Genomic DNA, 23,385 nt, shown 5'->3' with positions numbered 1-23,385 from the left:
GTTTCTCAGAGTGAATGCACTTGAGAGGGGTGAGAGTGTAGTGACAAATGAGAATGGAGTGGTAGGCTTTGTGTGTGTGTGTGTGTGTGTGTGAGAGAGAGAGAGACGGAGTCTCGCTCTGTCGCCCAGGCTGGAGTGCAGTGGCGTGATCTCAGCTCACTGGAGAGGTAGGCATTTTTAAAACTAAGCCACACACCCCAGTCACTTTTCTCTCTAGAGTTAGAAATGCTAGGTTCAATTTTCCATGTCACCACTGACCTCAATCTCTTCAATGGTAAAGTGGAGGGAATAATAGTACCCTCTTCATGAAGTTGTGAGCATTAAGTGAGTTAATGTATACACGAAGTGCTCTAACAGTAGTCTCAAATTTCAGAGTGCAGCATAATCTAGAGCACAGGTTCTGATATGGATTGCTGGGTCCCAACCCCTGATTCAGTAGGTCCTGGGATGGGGCCTGATCACCTGCATTTCTACCAAGTTCCAAGGTAATGTTGATGCTGCTGGTCTGTGGACCACACTTTGAGATCTATATGCTTAGAGCATCATCTGGTAGGTAGTAAGCCCTCTATAAGTGTCCCACGCTCTATAGATATCTTCTTCTTCATCTGATATCATTGACAGAACTCCTTATAATCCACTCATCACCATATTATTATTATTGTTATTATTATTATTGACAGAGCTCCTTACCATTCACTTATCATCTGATATTGACAGAGCTCCTTATAGTCAACTAATCGTCATCATCATCATTATCATCATCAATCTGATATTATTGACAGAGCTCCTTATAATTCACTGGGGCAGGAAGGGGCAGGAAGATGGGCAAAGAGATGGTGCAAAAGATCTCAGACCAACACCTCTGAAGTATTGGTCTACCTGATAGTTTCTGATATGACTGTCTGATATTACTATCTGCCTGATGGCTTCTTACCTACCCTTCAAAACCCAGCTCAGAGGCTACCTCCTCTTAGTAGTTTTCTTTCTCAAATCACCCACCTTAAATAGAACTAACTGTTCTTTCACCTGGGTTCCACCAAGCACTTTTTGTACAGAACAGCACATCACCTGATAGGCACAGCCCGAGAGGGGTTGGTCTAAGATCTTTTGTCCCATCCTTGTCCACCTTCCCTGCTCCCCCTGCCCCAGTGGACCATAAGGAGCTCTGTGAGGAAGAGCAGTTTCCTATTCATCCCTATTTTCCCAGCTCACAGCACAGAGCCTAGCAGGTAAAAGGGACTCAAAATACATGTATCAAAATTGCCCTCAGTTTAACAAATGTACTTGCTTTCTCAGGTGACGCCTTCACTCTGGCCAGATACATTTTTAATAGTTTCAATGCCTTTTGAAAAGACACATATCTTTCCAAAGTACAATAATAAATTTAAATTTCTGCCAACAGGATTGGGTATTTGACACCTACTTTACCCCAAACACTATTTTTTAAATTAAATTGCAAGCTTTTATCAAAACATCCCAAAGCCTAGATTCAGGCTTAATCTGAAGGTGTTGGAAAAAATTAACATATTCCAAATTTAGCACCAAGCTGAGTCTCTAACTCTCTGGGTCCCTCTCTTGTGTGTAAGGGTCCTTGGTAGCATTGCTATGAACAATAAAGTACGTCAGCACAGCCTAGCACAAAGCACAAACTCAGCAAACGCCCTTCCTTTGTTCTTGCTAGAGAGTTATAATTTTTTGGTTCTCATAATCTCTTATCATTTCCACATATCAGCAACAACTCCATTGCTGAAAATATATCAGTTAAAATAATTCAAAATCCAACCACAAGTACCTCAGCATATTGTTATTTATGTATATTGTTATATAAACTCATCTCTTAATGGAAGAATTCCATAATTTGTCTTTTGAATAGGAAATTCCCCATCAGCTCTAGCTAGAACGCAAGGCATCCTGACTGTGAATACAGTGTCTTGGGGGTGGAATGGGGGGGCAGTGGGTAAGAGCTAGGACTAGTGCCAAGGCTGTTTGAAGGGATACATAGAAAGCCCAGGGACTGGGACAGTGGCACTGGGAATGAACATGAAGGGACAGTTTGAAAGGTGCTTTGCAGAAATTAGTGGGATTCTGTGACAGTTAAGATAGCTACTAAAGAGAAAAGGGAAGAGAAGAATCAGAGATGCCCTTCAGGAGTTGTTCAAACCTGGGTTCCATGCTGACCTTCTTCACACACACAGAGGGCATTCTACATTTGTATGTTATTGGAGAGAAGAGTATACAGAGCTTCTGGACCACCTCAGAAGCATGTGACTGCTCCTGAAAGAAGCGGAAGCCCAATTTCCTATCTCTATATGTTGAGAATTGCTTTTCAACCCATACATTCGGGAGAATGCTTTGCAGATATAAAGTATTAACATTATTCCCACCAGTACAGGAACAGTTGCCTGGGTGACAGAGAACCTACTTTTCAATCTCCTGCTCTCTGAAGGCCCACTCCTTCCTCTCCATTTCATTCATCATCTTCCTCCTCTTCTCAAACTGGGAGGTGTCACTCAGAGCAGGGAGAGTGGCTTCCCAAGCACGCTTCTCGCGGGCTCTTTCTATCATCTCCACCTCAGCTTGTCCTGCTGGGAGACCCCGACCTGCAGGATGAAGCAGCACAGCTTAGGAACAAGTGGGCCAACCCACACCCCCCCCAGTATATAATTAACTCCCTGTCAGTTCCTTTCCTCTTCTCTAAATGTGAGGGCCATGACAGGATAACATGACATCAGGGAACAGCCTCTAGATGTGCCTCACAGCTTGTGTTATCTGTGCCTCACTGCCTCTTGTTAGTAATTGCACCATAAGACATTTTAGTTGCATGTAAGATGCTGGAATGCATTTGAAGAATATTAAGGGACTACTGAATAATCACATCGTGGAATGCTCTGTAATAAACAAATTTACATACTGAAATACAAGGCGTTTTCAGACTCCAGAGGTGGGAAAAATATGGGGTAGGGAATTTGTTGGATAAAGGTGAAAAATACATGTTTTTTTTTGAGTCAGGGTCTCACTCTGTTGCCCAGGCTGGAGTAGAACGGTATGATTACAGCTCACTGCGGCCTTGACCTCCCCGGCACAAATGATCCCCCCACCTCAGCCTCTCAAGTAGCTGGGACTACTGGCATGTGCCACCACACCTGGCTAATTTATTTTGATTTTTTTGTAGAGACAAGGTTTCACCATGTTGCCCAGGCTGGTCTCAAACTCCTAGGTTCAAGCAATTCTCCTGCCTGAGCCTCTCAAAGTGCTGGGATTACAGGTGTGAGCCACTTGGCCAAATACTGTTTTTAAAAAGTAACAGAAAATGAAGACACTAATCACTAGCTGAGAATTCACCATCTTTGGGTTTTGTCCCCACAGTGCATGTACAATTTAGGGCTATCTCTTACCTCCAACTTTAGGCATTCGAAGACACAATACCCGTAGGTCAGGCAGGAGGATAGGGACAGCTGGATATGTTTCCTGACCAGCTCCGAGGCACTGGCTGAGACCTAAACCTACGTATGCCTCCCTGGATCAAGTTTTGAGGATGCCAGCACACTTAGGTACCTAGCACCTTTAAATGAGGCCTTGCAAAAGCAAGTAAAGGAAAGGGAGGCTGGAACAAGTTTCCTGTTTGATCACTGAACCACAATAAGTCAACCTTTGTTTTATTTTCATTTAAAAATATAATTATACAGAAAAATTCAAGGAAATAAGTCACAAGTCATATTTTTACCACGTACAGTAGGGCATGCCTAAGATTTTTGTCTTATTTCAGATCTTTTGTAATGTTTATGCTTTTAGAAAGCAAAGAAGTAATATATGAATTCACAATCTCTTGTTTTTAATATTAGGGTATTAGCCAGGTGTGGTGGCAGGCGCCTGTAATCCCAGCTACTCGGGAGACTGAGGCAGAAGAATGGCTTGAACCCGGGAGGTGGAGGTTGCAGTGAGCCGAGATCGCGCCACTGCACTCCAGCCTGGGGGACAGAGCGAGACTCCATCTCAAAAAATAAATAAAATAAAATAAAGTAAAATTAGGGTATTATAGAGAAGGCTAAAGTTCTGTACTCTGCTTCCTCATTCTGATCACCTTCCCAGAGGTAGTCACAATGATGCATTTAGTGAAGAGGAATACTACCAGCTCATCTTTTTACTTTTATAGATGTATAAAGAAGTAAATAAATCTGTATACAAAACAACATATATATGTATGTGTATATATGTATATACATGTATCTACATATTATTTTGTGGGTCTTGCATGGCATTTTCTTTAGTAATTTTAAAAATAACTACGAAAATCATACCATAAGTATGCAGACTTAACAACTGTACACATTTTGTCATATATACTTTACATTTTTTAATAAAAAATTGAAACATTATAAATAAAGCCGATGTACCTTTTAACTACCACATTGAGTCCCACTGCCTTCTCCCATTTCCCAAAGTAAACACAAAAAGGAATTTGTGGATTTCCATTCAATCTTAACATTTTATATACAAATTTATGTGTCTATGAATTATAATAATAATGAAATCTAACATTACTTAAGCACTTTTATTATGCCAAGCACTTTTTTTTTTTTTTGAGACGAAGTCTCGCTCTTGTCACCCAAGCTGGAGTGCAATGGTGCGATCCCGGCTCACTGCAACCTCCGCTTCCCGAGTTCAAGTGATTCTCCTGCCTTAGCCTCCCTAGTAGCTGGGATTGCAGGCACCTGTCACCATGCCCGGCTCATTTTTTTTGTATTTTTAGTAGAGACGGGGTTTCACCATGTTGGCCAGGGTGATCTCGAACTCCTGACCTCAGGTGATCTGCCCACCTCAGCCTCCCAAAGTGTTGGGATTACAGGCGTGAGCCACTGCGCCGGCTATTTAAGCACTTGTATTATGTCAAGCACTTTTCTAATGCATTCAATCTTCAATAAATCCCTATCATGTAAACATAATTATGCCTGTTTTACAAATAAAGAGACTGAAGGGCTAAAAGGTTAAGTAACTTGCACATGGCAGTCTGAACCTTATATTTTTGTGCACTATACTATACTTCCTCTCTAGTAAAAACAAATATGAACCAAAAATGAATTATATAGAAGCAAGACACAGTACTGATGTTTCTTTAATATTTATATACATGGTATTGTACTATAACCATTCTGCAACTTGCTTTTTTAACTCATCTTTGTTTTGGAAGCCTAGCTGTACTGATGTATACAGATCTGGTTTCCTTCTTCCACTGTAAGGCTTTATTACAGTTTAAGCTATCTATCTTTTCAAATGACATTTAGATTGCTTTTAATTTTTTGAGCATACATAATGTTGCAACAAACATCCTTGTACTGGTCTCATTGTACCATATGTGAGCTTCTCTAGGATTCTTAGAAGTAGAAATGCTAGAGTCTAGCAGCTACATCACAAAATATGATCATTTTTAATTCTGGATATTGCTTAATTTACCCTCAGAAGTATATTTTTGCTCCTGCCTTCTGAGATCCCCTGATGGTTCCTCTCCCATGGTGCATGCTTCACTTCCTCCCACATTGCATCTGCCCAATCTCAGCTGCTTTTTGCAGTCCTTACAAATATTTAGTGGTTCGTGAATTACATATATTTTTAGTTTTACTGAAAATGGAGTTTGTGGGAGTATTGTTGTTGTTACTTTTGTAAAATTTCTGGGAAGAGAAGATGAAAAGTGCTAATTTACCCAGGCATAGTTATATTGAGAGTGGGAATCTGGATTAGAACTACTTGAAGGTATAAATTATTTGAGGGAGAAGTCTTATCTCTTCAAGCATGAGTTTCCCATTGATAAATATGTTCTCTCTTTTCATCAAATCTTTGTTTACGTGCTTAAAGAATAATTTATAATTTTCAACATAAATCCCTTGCACACGTTTTTGTTAAGTGATTCCCTAGGCACTTTGTTATTCATTGCTATTGTGCATGTAATTTTTTTCAGCCAAGTGCGGTGGCTCACCTATAATCCCAGCACTTTTGGAGGCCGAGACAGGAGAATTTCTAACTCCAAGAATTGGAGACCAGCCTGGGCAACATAGTGAAACCCCATCTCCACAAAAAAATATTTTTTTTTAATTAGCCTGGCGTGGTGATGTGGACCTGGGGCCCCAGCTACTTGGGAGGGTGGGGTGAAAGGATCACTTGAGCCATAGGGTTTGAGGCTGCAGTGAGCTATAATCACATTACTACACCTCAACCTGGGCAACAGAGTGAGAGTACATCTCTAAAACAAATAAATGAATGTAATTTTTTTCAATAAATTCTTTTTGGCAGAGTCTTGCTCTGTCACCTAGGCTGGAGTGCAGTGGTACAATCTTGGCTCACTGAAACCTCCGCCTCCTGGGTTGGAGTGATTCTCCTGCCTCAGCCTCCTGAGTAGCTGGGACTACAGGCAAACGCCACCATGCCCAGCTAATTTCTTTGTATTTTTAGTAGAGACGGGGTTTCACCATATTGGCCAGGCTGGTCTTGAACACCTGATCTCAGGTGAATAATGTTTCTTTTCTTTTTCTTTCTTTCATCTTCTTTTCCTTCTCTTTTCTTTCTTTTCTTTTTTTTCTTTCTTTCTTTCTTTTTTTTTTTTTTTTTTTTTTTGAGACAGAGTCACACTCTGTTGCCTAGGTGGGAGTACAGTGGCAAGATTATAGTTCACTGTACACTGTAACCTTGAACCCCTGGGCTCAAGCAATCCTGCTTCAGCCTCCTGAGTAGCTAGGACCACAAGTGTGCACCACCACACTCAGCTAATTCTTCTTTTGTAGAAATGGAGGTCTCACTATGTTATCCAAGTTGGTCTTAAACTCCTGGCCTCAATCAATCCTCCTGCCCTGGCCTCCCAAAGTGCTGGGATTACAGGTGTGAGCCACTGCACCTGGCCTCAACAATGTTTTCTAATTGGATATTGCTGTCATATAGGAAAGTGACTGATCTATGTTGACTTCTTGTTGAACTCTCTTTTTAGTTCTGATAATTTATTTGATTTTTGAAGTGAGCATGTGTGCAAATAATGATAGTTTTGCTGCTTCTTTCTCATCACCATGCCTCCATTTTTCTCTTATCTTGCTGCACTGTATCTCCTCAACAAGGGTGCTATTGCCATAATGGGCAGATAATTATTTGTATGAAACTCCCCCAAGCAGCACAGGATGTTTAGTATCCATGCCAGCCTATCCGCTATACCCTGTCCCATGAGCTAAATGCCAGAAGCACTTTCTAATCATTATTACATAGAAAACACCACTCATATTCCCAAATGTTCCTGAAAGGAGGGATCATAGCCAGGCTTGATAAACTCTGGGCTAAGGTCTTCTCTACGTTGTTAAATAGTAGTGATAATGAGCATTATCAATGTCTTTTTCTTTTAGGGTAAAGCTTCTGAAGTTTCACCTTTAGTATGATGTTTATTACAGGCTGTGGTAGATTATTAAAGTTTCCTTCTGCTCCCAGTTTATTCCAAGTAAATGTCATAAATGAGCATTGCATGTTATAAAATACTTTTTTCTGCATCCAGAGAAGGATTTTTCCTATGTTTTCCATTAAAATGGTAAATTACATGAATGGCTTTCTGATATTGCAACAAACTTGAATTTCTCTGATTAACTCCATTTGGTTATAAGTCACTCTTTTAAAACACAGCAAGATTAGATTGCTAGTGTCTTATTTAGAATTTTTTGTATATTTCTTCATATGTGACATTGGCTTGTAAGTTTCCTTACTAGTATAGTTGGCCCTTCATATCCAGGGGTTCTACATCTGTAGATTTGACCAAGTGCAGGTTGGAAATATTAAAAAAAAAAAAACAAAACTGTGTTCTGAACATGTACAAACTTTTTTCTTGTCATTATTCCCTAAACAATACAGTATAATAACTATTTATATAAAATTTGCATTGCATTAGGAATTATAAGTAATCTAGAGATTAAATATATGGGAGGATGTGTGTAGGTTATATGCAAATACTATGCCATTTTACAGAAGAGACTTGCGCATCCAAAAATTTTGGTACGGTTGCAGGGTCCTAGCATCAATCTCCTATTAATACTAAGTAACAACCGTACTGTCCTCACTCAGTTTTCAAATCAAGGCTATACTGGTCTCATAAAATGAATAAATTAACTTCTATTCTGTGTTTCCTGGAAGAAGTTGCATAAAACAGTTTATTTGGTCCTTAAAGGAGTGGTAAACTTGTAAAACTGTTTAGGCCTGGTGCTCTTAAAAGGATTTTTTTTTTCTATTTACCAAGTCCATTTCTATAGTTACTCTTCTATTCAGGTTTATGATTTTTTCTTAAAACCAAGTGAGCAATTTATATTTTCTTTAAAAATTGTATAATTTATCTAAGTTTTTTTTTATTTATTTGAGATGGAGTCTCACTCTGTCACCCAGGCCGGAGAACAGTGGTGCAATCTCAGCTCACTCACTGCAACCTCAGCCTCCTGAGTAACTGGGATTACAGGCGCCCACCACCATGTGTGGCTAATGTTTGTATTTTCAGTAGAGACAGGGTTTCACCATGTTGGCCAGGCTGGTCTCGAACTCCTGACCTCAAGTGATCCGCCTGCCTCAGCTTCCCAAAGTGCTGGGACTACAGGTGTGAGCCACCGCGCCCGGCCTTTCTAAGTTTTTAAATATAGGGCAAAAGATATTCATAGCACTCTCGTATTTCTTAAATTGTTCATTCTGTAGTTACTCTGTCCCACTTTCAGTCCCAACACTCTGCTTGCATCTTCTGTCTTCTTTCTTGATACTTCCTACAAGAGGCTTGGCTGTATTATCACTCTTTATCAGAAAATTACTTATGGCCCTAATGACCATTTCTTTTGCCTTTTAAAATATCTGTATTATCAACTATTTATTTCAACTTTATTATTCATTTAACGTGTGAAGACTGAATAGGTTTAAAATGTAAAGCACTTGGATCAGTTTTTGGCACATCATAAGCATTCAATTTTATCCCCGCAGTGCTTACAGTGTCATCCTTTTTCAGTGTCATTATTTTTCCCTTATCTTTATGTAAACTTTTCACAAATGTACAGCATACATAAACAAAAACAGATATCCCATCTAATCGGCACCCAGATCAAGGAATAGAATATTACCAGAACACTGGAATGCCCATGATACTCCCTTCCCAGTCTCTACCTGCCCCAAGGATAGCCTACCATCCTCATTCCTAATGCGTTCATTTAGTTTTGATTGGTTTTAAGTTTTATGTAAATGAAATCACAGTGTAGGCACTCTTCTGTATCTTATTTTGTTCAGCATTATATATGCGATTATATACACATCTACAATCTCCCTTGTAACCACATGCAGTTGTACTTCATTCTCATTATTATATAGCATTCCATTACGTGAATACACTATATTTTATTCATCCATTCTATGGTTGATGGACATTTGGGTTGTTTTCGGTTTGGAGTTATTATGAATAATGCTGCTGTGAGTTTTCTTGTGCATGTCTTCTGGTGAACACATCTATGTATTTCCGTAAGTAGAATAATGTGCTTTTTTTTTTTTTTTTTTTTTTTTTTTTTTTGGTGTATAGTTAGGAGTGAAATTGCTGGAGTGTAGCTATGAACACGTTACACAAATAAATTTACTTAATCCTTACAATATCCTATGAGATAGATTTCTTCTTATGTATGAAAATGTCTTTATTTCACCTTCACTCGTCAATAATAGTTTGGCTGGTAAAATAATTCTAGGTTTGCAATCATTTTCCCACATCACCTTAAAGGCAATACTACAAAATATCAATCCTTTTTTTTTTTCCTTTGTAGGTAATCTGAGTTATCTTTCTAATAGTTTTTTCACTTTTTCTTTTTCTTTTATTAGGAGGTGTGAGTTTTGAAAGAATCATTCTGCTTGGTACTCAGTGGAATTTTTCAGTGTGAAGGCTAATGTCTTTCTTCAGTTCTGGGGAGTTCTCAGCCACTGATTCTTGCATTGCTTCTCCACCATTTTCCCTGTACTGATGTCCTAGCACCCACAGCTCTTCCTTGTCTTTTATCTTGTTCTACCACTATATGCTGCATTCTGGAATATGTGTCCATTCAATCTGTCATTTCACTAATTTGCTCTTCAGTTCTGTCTGTTCCAGTATTGAGTTCATTTTATTTCAAACATTATAGTTTTCCTCCCCCTTGATTCCAACTGGTTCTTTTTCATGACTCCCATTCTTGTTTTTAGTGTTGCTATTTCCCCCTTATCCTTTTGAGAATATAGAAGGCACTTCCCAAGTCCTTTTCAGATTGCTCCATTTTCTGTTCACTCAGAAATTTCTTCTCCCATTTCCTTTATTTGTTGTGGGCCACTCCTGGTGTCTCTGTTCCTTGTGTGCTTTGGGGTTTTTGGGTGGAGATCAGCTGCTGGCTTCTCTCATAAGCACCCTGGTCAGTAAGCAGCCTTGACCTGTGAGTGGCTACTACCTAACCTCATTCTTCAGAGCCCTGTTCATCACCACAAGATGAGGAGTCCAAGGCCCCGTGCCCACCTGGAGCTAGTTCCACGTGTAGAGGTCCTGGAAATCCTACAAATGGCCCGAGCCTGCTTCCAAAGTCTCCATGGGCCTCTTTACAGGATTCAGATTCCTGAGGGCATACTATATGCTGCTGTTTGTTCACCCTTAAGCCCAAGGTGGGGCCAAACGGCAGCTGTTTGTAGGGATGTGTGAACATTGGGAAGAAGAGCGAGGTAATCACGGGCATGCATGACAGGCCCCTCAGATGTAGAGCAGAGCCAGGGTTGGGAGAGAAAGGGGCAGGCCACAGTAGGCTCTCGCCTCGCTGCCACATTACAGTATAGAATCCCAGGAGCCTAAGAATTCCAATTTAAACTTGTCCTTTTAACTTCTTATAAAGATGTTTGTAAAAAAACCCAACATATTTTACTTAACAGTTCTTAGCTTGATTTATACTTTTAAAATATCTATACGTATGGTAGGTGGGCCTCCCTTAGAGTCCGGGGTCCCACACATGGTAGGAGTAGGCCTGGCTCATAGAGGCTTTTATTGACACTTTAACTTCAGTTCTGCTATGACAGTGCACCAGATTTTTTTTTTTTTTTTTTTTTTTTTGCCTAGTGAAGCATTTCTGAGCCTCTGCCTGGCTCTTGTCCTCCTGCAGTTTAATGCCAAGACCTTATCACACTAAGAGGTAAAGTCCAAGGCCACAGGCAGGAATGCCTGACTCTGTTCTATTATCTTCATAGGCACCAGGCTTCAGCTGCACCTGTGTGCAGGAGAAGGACGCTGGCCCCTCCAGTTCAGGCAGGTGACTTGGACCTGGTTCCCTGCCATGCACAGCTCCCACTTACCACCAAAGGTCCCCAGCTACTTCTTTATTTAGGAAAAAGTCTCCATTTCTACATTACGAATATTTTCTTTCTTGCTTTTAAGTGTGTCTATATGTTTATTAATTTTTTCCTATACTTTTGATGCATTCAGAGCAGAAAGGGAAGGTTACAGCATATTTTTAATTTGCCACCTAGGCCTGAAAGTAGAGCCTCTGCTTTAAAGTACAGGTTTTGGGTCAGGCACGGTGGCTCACGCCTGTAATCCCAGCACTTTGGGAGGCCGAGGCGGGCAGATCACAAGGTCAGGTGATCGAGACCATCCTGGCTAACACAGTGAAATCCCACCTCTACTAAAAATACAATAAAAAAATCAGCCAGGCACGGTGGCACGCACCTGTAGTCCCGGCTACTTGGGAGGCTGAGGCAGGAGAATCACTTGAACCCAGGAGGCGGAGGTTGCAGTGAGCCAAGATCACACCACTGCACTCCAGCCTGGGCAACAGAGTGACACTCCATCTCAAAAAAAAAAAAAAAAAAAAAAAAATGGGTGTTGAGAATGCTTAATCTGGATTCATAAAGTGGGCTAGGAAACAAGTCAAAACTAGAGCCCAGATATGAACATTTTCTTTGCCTGGGATGCAGACTTGATCACAGCTATCTGTTACAATGCGGGGAAAAGCAATCTCATTTAAAAATCATTACTGTGTACCGACTGTCTCTGTGTCCTTGGAGGAATTAGTTAACCTCTCTGGTTCTCAGTTTCCCTGCTATTAATACAACTAAGTGAGTTAGATAAGCTAATTTCTAATAATTTCTAAAAGTGCTCTCACTTATTATTTATATAGGTTCACATAATACAGGCCTAGGCCAGATTTTATTGCATTCTAAGAGTTAATTTCTGAGCCTGAAAGATATTTAGCATTTCAGAGATAATATCAGGTCATCCAAATCATCTAATAAAGTATATAAGGGATCTTTGGTAAATTAAGATATTTTGGCAAATTAAGATAATATTACATATATAGGAATGTGCATTCAGTATTTTACACTTAAAAAAAGCTTATGTGTAAAGAAGTATGATTGCTCAATAAAAAGGAAGTGATTCACTAGGAGAGAGAAAAGAGAGGACATAGGTCACTAGTTAGCAAAGCAACTACAATATTAAGCTGAAATTCAGCTTCACAGATAGATACCTACAACAAAAATATAGTATCTTTATTTGACCAGAAGTATCAGAAAAATTATGAGTCTATGAAGTTGCTGCACTGAGTAAGACACTTTATACAGCAACACTGTAAACCACAATTGCCTGTACATGGGCCATTTGAACAGCATGCGTGGTTATCAGCACTGGCATCTGCCAATAGTCAGGAGATTTACCAACTCACCCCAAGTAAGCGTAGCCAGGGTCAAGAGCTCGGGGATAGAGTCCTGACACACTACATATTCTGGAGAGTATGGATCTGTTTGAACATCAGCATCCCGATAATCAGTCTGAGTGCCCACAGTTGACTTTGAAGGGATGGATAGGTGCTTAGTAGAAGTAGGAGGAAAAGTGTATGGTTCTGCCCTAAAAGGAAAAAATCGGTTTAAAAATTGAAACCTCTTATGATCACTTAAAATATTATATAACCAAGTGGAAACAAATCTTCGAAGCTTCATCAAGTCCATTCCTCCTTTAAATGTTGACAGGTACAAAGTCATGAATCCATTATAACCAGGATTATGCCCCCAAATCTTGAGAGGATTGCCTTGTTATTCTCATCTCTGCCAAGAAACTGAGTGGGTCTAAGTACCATAGTTGACTCACAAAAGTGCCTACTTATATGTGTGTCACTGGGCAAGGTTGTAGAACAAAGCTATTCTAGAATGCCGTACAGCACTTTCGGACCTGTTCAGAATTATTGCATTCTCTGGTTTCTTTCTCCTCTGTTTCAGTCTGATACCCACTCTCTGTTTCTTTCCAGAGATACGGGAGCACAGAAAAGAGAAGAGATGCTTTCTGCTGAAAGAAAGAAAGAGAAAAAGAAAAAGGAAGGAAGGGAGGAACGAAGGCAGGCAGGCAGGCAGGCAGGCAGACAGGCTCTATCTGGATAAATGATTCAATAATTAATGCTGGGATCACTTTGTTATTAACATGTGGGAAAGTTACCTTGTCTCTTGCAGAAAAATTAATTCTAGATCTTTAAAAAATTAATGTAAAAATGAGACTGTAAAAGTACTAACAGGAAACATAAGTCAATATTTATATCATCTTTGAGTGAAGGTCTTTTTAAGCCTGGCTTAAAAGCCAGAAGCTATAAAAGGAGATGATCAATAGAATTGAGGGTAAGTTTCAACTTCTAGGCCTCAAAAATATCACAAACAAATTTAAAAGGTGGATGGCAAACTTAGAAAAAGGTTTTAGAACATATATGATAAAAAGTTTAAATAGCCTTTCTACATAAAAAGCCCTTGTAAATCAATTAGGCAGTTAAATATTCCATGGAAAAATGAGTAAAGGAGAATTCACAAAACAAAAAGTAAAACTTCTAACAAACACATGAGAAGATAATGAAGATAACTAGTAATCAAAGAAAAGTAAATTAAAACGGCAAGATACTATTTTATGCTATTTTATCACATAAGCAAAAATCTAAAAGATTGAAAGTACCTAGCATCGATCATGTTGTGAAGAAATAGTCCTTCTCATAAACTGTTGATGGAAATACAAATAGGTACACCTAACTGACAAGTTAAAATACCCTTTGATCCGGCATTTCTACTCCTAGGAATTTATTCTAGGAAATAACTGGACAGGTGTACAAAGATATATATGAAAACATGTTCATAAAGTCTCATTTATAAGAGTGAAAAATTAGAAACTTAAATGATCACATCAATGCAAGAATTCTTTAGAAAAATGATGCAGCCATAATGGAATTTATGCAGCTATTCAAAATAATAATGTAATCTATACCTGTGAGCATTCAAAAATGTCCATGATTCATTGTAAAGTAGAAAAAAATGACACTATTAAGTGGGTATGTATAGTATGATTCCATTTTTACATTTTAAAACTGAGTTTTTATGCATAGAAAAATACCTAGATGTATATACAATAATAGTAATTATTTCCAGATAGAATTATACAGATAATTTTTTTCATCTTTATACTTTTCTGAAACTTCTTTTTTAACATGTACATGCATTGCCTCTAGAATAAGAAAAAAATCAATATAGCCACTTTGACTTAAAAGACATTTTTTTTTCAAGTTGGTAAAAGTAACTTGAAATTGGTTAAATTATATAAATAACTAAAGATGAAGGCAAAAGCGAGATATTTCCATTTTGAAAAACAGAGGCAATGGTAAGAGCTTACATAAGAGCACAGCAAATACATGCACCAAAGATCTTTAAAAAAAAAAAGGTGGGGGGCAGGGCACAGTGGCTTATGCCTGTAATCCCAGCACTTTGGGAGGCAAAGGCAGGTGAATCACGAGGTCAGGAGTTCGAGACAAACCTGGCCAACATGGTGAAACCTCGTCTCTACTAAAGAGTGTGGTGGCACGTGCCCTGTAATTCCAGCTACTTGGGAGGCTGAGGCAGGAGAATCACTTGAACCTGGGAGGTGGAGGTTGCAGTGAGCTGAGATCACACCACTGCACTCCAGCCTGGGCTGACAGAGCAATTACTTTAGATAGTTTTTTTGTTTTGTTTGTTTCGTTTGTTTTTTGAGATGGAGTCTCGCTCTGTCACCCAGGCTAGAGTGCAGTGGTGCGATCTCAGCTCACTGCAACATCCGCCTCCAAGGTTCAAGTGATTGTCCTGACTCAGCCTCCCAAGTAGCTGGGATTACAGGTGCCCATCACCTCGCCCAGCTAATTTTTGTATTTTTAGTAGAGTCAGAGTCTCTCCATGTTGGCCAGGCTGGTCTCAAACTCCTGACCTCAAGTGATCCTCCTGCCTCGGCCTTCTAAAGTGCTAGGATTACAGGTGTGAGCCACTGCACCTGGGCTTTAGTTTTTAAAGCTGAACTGTAACTGCTATTGAAATCACTTTCCAGTAGTTGCTATAATTTTCTAACATGTAGCTAATACATGGCTTCTTATGTTTTCAGTAGAAATTATTCTACTATAAAATTCTAGTTGAGGAAATAACTTCAAATCAGCTTTATGTCATCCAAAGTTACATGAAGTTTTATTATATTAGTGCACCATTATCTTGAATCAAGAGAATAAAATAATTTTTTTTGTTTTTGTTTTTTTGTTTTGTTTGTTTTTTGAGATGGAGTCTAGCTCTGTCCCCCAGGCTGGAGTGCAGTGGAGTGATCTCGGCTCACTGCAAGCTCCCCCTCCTGGGTTCACGCCATTCTCCTGCCTCAGCCTCCTGAGTAGCTGGGACTATAGGCTCCCGCCACCACTCTTGGCTAGTTTTTTGTATTTTTAGTAGAGACGGGATTTCACTGTGTTAGCCAGGATGGTCTTGATCTCTTGACCTCATGATCCACCCACCTCAGCCTCCCAAAGTGCTGGGATTAGAGGCATGAGCCGCCGCGCCCCGCCAAAAATAAATTATTTTTTTCTCAAATTGAATAATTACACATTTGGACCATCTGATCAAATGTGCTTAGTTTACGGTAAGGCCTAATGAGCTCTTCTGATGAAGGTTTCTGTCTCCCTATCTTTCCAGGTGGGTCTGGGAATAGAATGTAAAAGAGGAAAGCTACTTTGAACCCTTCCAGTAACTTAATACATGGTTTCTTAACTAACTTCTTAATTTCTCCAACCTATTTTTTCCCCATTTCAGTTGGCTTTAGGGGAGAGTAAAATATGAGTAACAAAGAGCAATGATCCCTTTCCCACCTCCTCCCCAACCTCAAACAGGACCCAAACCCAGAAAGGTCCCACATCTGCTCCATGCTGGCCTGACCCCTGCTGTGTCCTGGCCCCTGTCCTCAGGCTCACTTGCTCTGGCTTTAGTACTCATATGACAGCCAGGGCTACTCTGTGTGTTCTATCCAGGCCCTTCCTCCTCCACCACTGCCCGGGAACCAGGAGCATGCGCTGTCTGCCATACCTACAGTCTTCTAGATTTTCTCTCCCAGCCCCAACAGAGCTGTACAGAGACGGGCTTCACAAACCTAGCAAATCCTGTTCTACTATGAGCTTCACTGAATGTTTTAGAAGTATTAACTTTTTATTATCTTGGAAAAGGTGCTTATGTAGAATCCAAAGGAAAGACTCCAACAGCTAGCCATGAGAAAGGTGTGGCTGGAGAAGGCCAGCTGGTCCCAAGACAATTCCATCCCTGATAACACAAGGTGGCATTATACTCACTGCTCAGAAACTCAAACATACTGGAATTCCAGAGTTGACCTCACTCAGGAATACTGATTCATTCTTTAAAAAGTTCTAAGAGAGACAGAGAGTAGCTACAATGTCAAATGTCATAGTTTAACTGTTGGATGGAATCTTTATCCCTTGTGTCAGGGTTATTTAGGAAGGAGTCGGAGAGGTCACGGTGTTCATCACTGTAGGCCTCTGAACTCCCTCGAATTAGTTTAACAACTTTTAGACTGACGCACTTATGACCTCCAAAGCAGGTAATCCAGTGAGCCTGATTTTAAAGAATTACCAGAAGGATCTTTAGGGATCTACATAGCTCATAGCTCCCCTTTTGCTCATACAAAACACTTCATAGAATATAAGTCTACAGCTATCTCTGGATAAACTGGTACCCCAGGAAGTTGCTATCTGGGGAGAGCAGGGAATCTGTACTCCATCTCTATAAAGAGCCAAAGGCATCCACACAGTCTTAAAAAAAGTCAAGGGTGAAGTAGAACCATAACTAGCATTTATCTTGAGGATTACAGACATTTAATAACATGTGTCCTATTTATATGATGATATATATTATTAGGAATAACTATATTATTTAAATGCACCCTTGAAAACCCAGCCCTGAATAAATTTGTATTCAGAAATATGAGACCTTAAAAAAGGTTTCTATTCCTAATAATTTCATGAATACCTTGGACTTTTTTCTCTTATAGAAATATCAAATTTTATTAATGGAGGAAAGAGTGTAGCAAAAATTAGATTTTTAAAAGGAATACTCTACCCAGTCTGCTGCCTTGTCCTGAAACCAGAGATGAGAAATACACATTTGTCTCAGATTCAGCCCTTGTCCCTTACCTCCCTCTTACCTTGGTTCACTCTGTTGTGGGGCAAAAACCATGTTTTATTTATCTTTGTATACCACGTTGTCTGTGTAGATTAGATGGTTATTAAGTTATAAAATTCTAGCATTCAAAAAATATTACGTGACTGATTTGTTTATTTGATGAAATGTTGAAGAACTGTCATCAAATAAGTGTTTCAGAGAAGCAAAAGAAGATATTTAAAGCACTTTTCAACTTTTTTAAACCACAACTGCTACAATTTGAATATGTGGCTGTGTCTTCTCCAAAATTCATGTTCAAACTTAGTCCCCACTGTGGTGGTATTAAGAGGTGAGGCCTTTGGGGAAAGTGATTAAGTCATGAGGACTCTATCCTCATCAATGGATTAGTGCCTTATAAAAAGACTGGAGAGAACTAGCATAGGTCCTTTTTGCCCTTCCACCATTTGAGGACACAGCATTTGCTGCTTCTGCCATGTGAAGACACAGCAAGAAGGCCCTCACCGACACTGACTGCCAGCCCCTTGCTCTTGGACTGTCCAGCCTTCAGAATTCAAGAAACAAATGTATTTTATTTATATCACTAAGTCTGTTAATTTGTTATAGCAGCACAAATGGACAACTAACAGTAAGAAATACATTTTATATCATAATCCATCATATACATATAAACATATGCATATATTTTTCTGAAACAAAAGTTATAAACAAAAACCAGCTTACCCTCCATATACCTGATGCTTTGGTTATTTTCTATTCTGTTTCATGTTTTAAAACACTGCTCATGACCCACTAGAAGATTTCATACCCTTCCAATGTTTTGTGATCCACAATTTCAAAAATAGTGATTTAGATAACTATCTTCTAAGAGAAAATATGGAAGCAAACAATAAATAAACTGAAAAATAGTTTTTAAATAATGGTTACTTACTTGGATATGGCATAAACAACATTGAATGGCATCTGCTGAAAAAATGGAAGAAAAGGCCTGGGAAGAAAAGGAAAACATAAATGTGTGGGACTTTTGCAATGAATGTACTCTAAGCTCTCTTCCAGCTCTAATATTTGTCCCTTAAAAATCAGTGAGCTTAAATATCCCATATATCAGTGCTACTTCTGGATATACAAAATCACTGAGGTGTGGGGAGGTTCTTGTCTAAAATGCAGATTCCCAGGTCTGGCCCATGATATTCAGTACATACAGGGTAGAGCCAATGAATGTGCATTCTTAATAAACACTCCAGTATTTTCTCTTCAGATAGTAAACAAGTCACAATTGAAGAAGCCACCCTTTAAGCCCTATACTTGGGCTTCAGCTGGCCATTAGTTCCCAGCAACTTCTCAAGTTCCTGAGACATTCTGAAATTCACAACGATTTAATCTAAAGCCTTCCCCTAAAAGTTAAGAATTGTACAGTTAACTGTATAGAATTGTATAGTTAACAGTTAAAAATTTAACACTTCTCTGAAAAAGTTAGCATCACAAAATTTCCATAAGGAGGTTGCTCATAAATAATAATGTGGATTAGAAATTTACTTTCTCAAGGAAGCTTATGCAGATGTAATATCAAGACTATTTTTTCTAACTCCAGTAAGATGTATAAGGAAATCCTCATCTAATTTTTATTTGATTTGAGTATATGGTTATTACATGAGCATAAATCACAAATGAAATAAAACTAACCTTTTGGCTATGTTGGTTTGGGCAAGATTCACACAAAGAGAACAAACATTATCCCTTTGAACACAAGTTTCCCCTTCACCATGACTTCATGGTATCTCCACTGTGTCTCACTCATTTGATGACTTCATTTCAAATGTTTTCAAATACATATTCTTAGTTGCAATCAGTATCTCTAAAGTCAGGCAGGCTTAGTTTGAACCCCAGATCTACCCCTGGCTAGCTTATATGACCTGAAGCAATCTATTTATCATCTCTCAGTCTCAGCTTCATTACTGGTAAAACAGGGATCATATATATCTTATCCTACATTTCTGTTGAAAAGATTAGATCATATGCATGTAAAGCACTTAAAATAGAGTCTGACACATTGTATGCACTGAAAAATGATAACTGTTATTAGTATCATAAAGAGGTTCTCTAATAATATTAGAGCTCAAATATTCATTAGTAATTACATTCTACCTTTCAAAGTATTTATAGCGATTCTTTCCAGTAACTTCAGGATCTTCATAAACTTCTCTAGGCATCTGAAAAGAAGTGTCAGTTCTAAAATGAAGCAAGAAAACATCATTTAAGTCTAAAATATTTCCACATATAATTTCTATTTAATATTTCTATGTGTATAGAGTAGGAGTTACACAAAGTATCTCATACTGAGAGTAAAGTCTTCCATAACCTGCATTTGACTGTCATACAACTTAGAGTATATATGATTCTTCCCCTGCCCTGAGCCAGGAGACCCAGGACCTAGTCAGAGGGTAGATTTATGAAATCCTACATACAAAAAAAAAAAAAAAAAAAGTAGATTTATGAAATCCTACATACAAAAATGCCCAATTTTAATTAAAAGCACACAAGAATAACAAAATACTAAAAGACAATTTTTTTTTTATTTATTTATTTTTTTCAGACAGAGTCTCGCTCTGTCACCCAGGCTGGAGTGCAGTGGCGCAATCTCGGCTCTCTACAAGTTCCACCTCCTGGGTTCACGCCATTCTCCTGCCTCAGCCTCCCAAGTTGCTGGGACTACAGGTGCCCGCCACCACACCCGGCTAATTTTTTGTATTTTTGGTAGAGACGGGGTTTCACCGTGTTAGCCAGGATGGTCTCGATCTCCTGACCTCATGATCCACCCGCCTTGGCCTCCCAAAGTGCTGGTATTACAGGCATGAGCCACCATGCCTGGCCAAAAGACAATTTTTCTATGTCCAGGCTAAAAGACTTTATACTTTTAAATTTACTAAATGTGAACTTGTAAGTAATTAAAATAATAAATAATTCAACTTATCCTTGAAGGTGCTTTGGCCGCAAGTTCCAAAAAATATTTTAGATATTAGCAGAAAAGAGCACTTTCAATTGCTAAGTTGGATCCAAGCAACAACAAACTCAGTCATCCCTACCTTTGGTGGACAGTTGTCATTATATATATATCTATATATATATAGATATATATGATGGAAAAAATATATATAATACATATAATCAGGCTTGTTTGGTCAAAAGAGGTTTAAAAAGAAAATTTGGTCTAGGTATAACACCACGACTGAACATTTTAAAACCACACATGGTAAATGAATTTAAAAAAATATTTTTAATGCATTTATTTTAGGCCCTGGAGCCACCCGACACTTACATGGCAAGCTGCTGGAGGGCTTCTCTGTGTTTCTCCTCATGTCCCTTCCATTCCCGACTGATAAATGGTGGGACAGGATCTGACTTGCTCCAATATAGAGAATATCTTGGATAATGGATCAGGTTACTGAACATGGTTTTAAACCTGGGAACTTTTCTCTAACGTTAGGGAAGGGAGGCAAAGGACAAAATTATACCATCAGCTTTTCTAAAGTATTTTAATTACATTGTAAATTTTTTAAAAAAAGATACAAAACAATGTATATAATATAAGAAGAGGGGTTATTGCTATATACATAGAATATCTTTAAATGGATGCCCAAGAAACTGATGACAATGGCTGTTTATGTGGAGGGGGTGAGGGTAGGGCTAGAATTTATTTCGTACTGTGTATGCTTTTGTACTACTTAAATTCTTTTAACATGGGCATATATTATTATATTTATCCCATTGAAATAAATTAGCTTATGGGTTCTCTATTCATTATTAGTGACTTAATCCTCGCAACGAGCCACAAGTATTAAGATGCTTTGGCCCCCAGTAATCTTGGCAAAGTAATTTCTGTGGAACCTAAAATCCAGTGAAGATTTGGTGATTAGTCAATCTGATCAATGCAGTTAGGCAAACTAGATGGTTCAGGTTCATTAGGTCGCCTTGGTTGATGCATTAGACATACCAGTCTGCTGCGAATCAGGGTGGCTTGGATATTTGCCTGTGTGTGGTCTTTCTCACTTGACACAATAAACAATGGATCTGCAAAATAAACAATCAAGTAGCATAACAAATAGAACATATCTACCCCTAGGCTGAGAATAATGGCAAAGCAATGTAATCTCTTAATTGGAAAACAAATTTAAAAGTTTAAATATTGCCCGACTCGGCAGCAGCTCATGCTCTGTTGTGCATGTGGCCCTGTTACTCTACCACTTCTACCAGTAACAGTTGTCAAGATGATTTTCTTTTCTGAGTATTCCAGGTCAGCATATGGAAGTGGAATGCATAAAGAAAGTCTAGCATGTTTTCAAGTACTACACCCTAAACACACTTTATAATCTCTCCTACGAACAAAACTCCTTCTGAGCCTGGGTAGCCCAAAAAATTCTTTAAGGGAAAGACCTTGTATATATGCACTATGCCAATTTGCAAGGGAAAGAAGCAATACATTTATACTATCTCCCATCTTTGATGCACTAGAAAGATGCAAACCACATGATATCTCAGAACTGGTGAACATGATTTAAAAAAATCAGCTATCTTCAGAATTCACCCCTTAAGTTTGTAAGTTTGCTGATGATGGGACCATTATTTTTACAAAGTCCAACAGAATATTGCCCTGCTATTATAAGTATCTGTTTATCAGGTATATCTTTAAAGTGATGAAGAGTATTCATGATTGACTATACTGTACTGCCCTTTAAAATCAACTGATTTGCCATTAAATTAACAAGCAGCCTTCAGATATATTTGATTTCCCAAGTAGACTTGTCTCTGGGGAGGCAAATACCCTGACCAGCTAGTCTAGATAACATGGTAACACGTATTTCTCCATAGAAATTAATAAACTGGGAATTGCGATTTAGAAATGTCTCTTTTGAATTTGGATAATGTGTGTTAATTCCTGAAAGCTAATAATTCATCAGTTACCCAACAAATATGATTTATTGAATGCAGACATTTGATATTCCCACCAAGGCTGAAAAGCTGCAAGAGGCTCAGGTTCTTTTTGCTCCTTCATTCAACACATGTTTATTGACTGGCTGCTCTATCTAGGTGCTTAGAATACATCAACAAAACGACAAAAATCTTTGACTTCGTACGAGAGAGACAATAAGCAACAAACATAATAAACTAGCAAATTAGACATTAGAATTTGAGGGCTGTTATTTTTTAAAAAGAAGAAATCGGGTAAGGGAGACTGGGTGGCAATTTTAACTAGGGTGGTCAGGACAGGCCCTTGAGAAGGTGGCATGTATAGAGACTTGAAGGTAAGGGAGTTAGCTAGTTAGATATCTGAAGAATATTCTAGGATGGGAGCATGTCTGATACATCTGAAGAACAGCAAAGTCCCTAGGATGGGAACATGCCTGATACATCTGAAGAATAGCAAAGAAATCAGGACAAATGAGGCAGAATGAAGGAGGGAAAAGAGAGCAGATAAGAGGCCAGATAAGCAACTAGGGAACTAATCACATACGGCTTTGTAGGGAAGGGTAAAAGAGCCTGGAAAGGAGTTCATCTTTGCACCACCACAGTTCTGTCAAGGTGGAAACCTGGCCCAAGGCCAGTCAATTCATTGGCCAGCCAACAACCAATCTTAAATTTCTAACTTAAATTTTCAGCTACAGTACACAAAGATGCTATACAATTGGTGGTGAGCTTTAGGGCTAACTAGTCAAGAAGCAGGCCACCCTAGTCCCTATCATAGTAAGAGAAATCCATACACAAGAGGCTTTCTGTCAGATGGAAGAAGTAAGCAAGCATAGTGATGTCTTGCTTAATGATGGGGATACGTTCTTAGAAACGGGTCATGAGGTGAGCTTACCATTGTGTAAATATCGGAGGGTGTTTAACATAAACCTAGATGGTATAGCCTACTCCACA

General features: G+C 38.8%; 1 protein-coding gene across 4 annotated transcripts in view; it reads right to left on the bottom strand.

Annotated features, from left to right (window-relative positions):
• MAATS1 (MYCBP associated and testis expressed 1) overlaps nucleotides 1–23,385 on the bottom strand; it is a 64,961-nt gene that overhangs the window by 38,195 nt on the left and 3,381 nt on the right. For all 4 annotated transcript variants that reach the window (XR_643433.4, XR_643434.4, XM_021933091.2 and 1 more), the window contains exons 2-7: nucleotides 21,461–21,537; nucleotides 20,786–20,943; nucleotides 19,615–19,698; nucleotides 18,401–18,457; nucleotides 12,696–12,877; nucleotides 2,423–2,600 (exon numbers count right to left, since the gene is read on the bottom strand). Coding sequence is in view for 2 of the 4 variants with exons in the window: in XM_003893971.5 (XP_003894020.2) it covers nucleotides 2,423–2,600; nucleotides 12,696–12,877; nucleotides 18,401–18,457; nucleotides 19,615–19,698; nucleotides 20,786–20,943; nucleotides 21,461–21,537 (736 nt within the window). In the remaining 2 variants the exon portion in view is untranslated. The remainder of the gene's footprint in view (nucleotides 1–2,422; nucleotides 2,601–12,695; nucleotides 12,878–18,400; nucleotides 18,458–19,614; nucleotides 19,699–20,785; nucleotides 20,944–21,460; nucleotides 21,538–23,385) is intronic.

This window comes from Papio anubis, chromosome 2, assembly GCF_008728515.1.
Source record: "Papio anubis isolate 15944 chromosome 2, Panubis1.0, whole genome shotgun sequence".
NCBI classification, from domain to species: Eukaryota; Metazoa; Chordata; class Mammalia; order Primates; family Cercopithecidae; genus Papio; species Papio anubis.
Note: the sequence above shows the minus strand (reverse complement) of the source record. Positions and strands in the feature narration are given on the sequence as shown.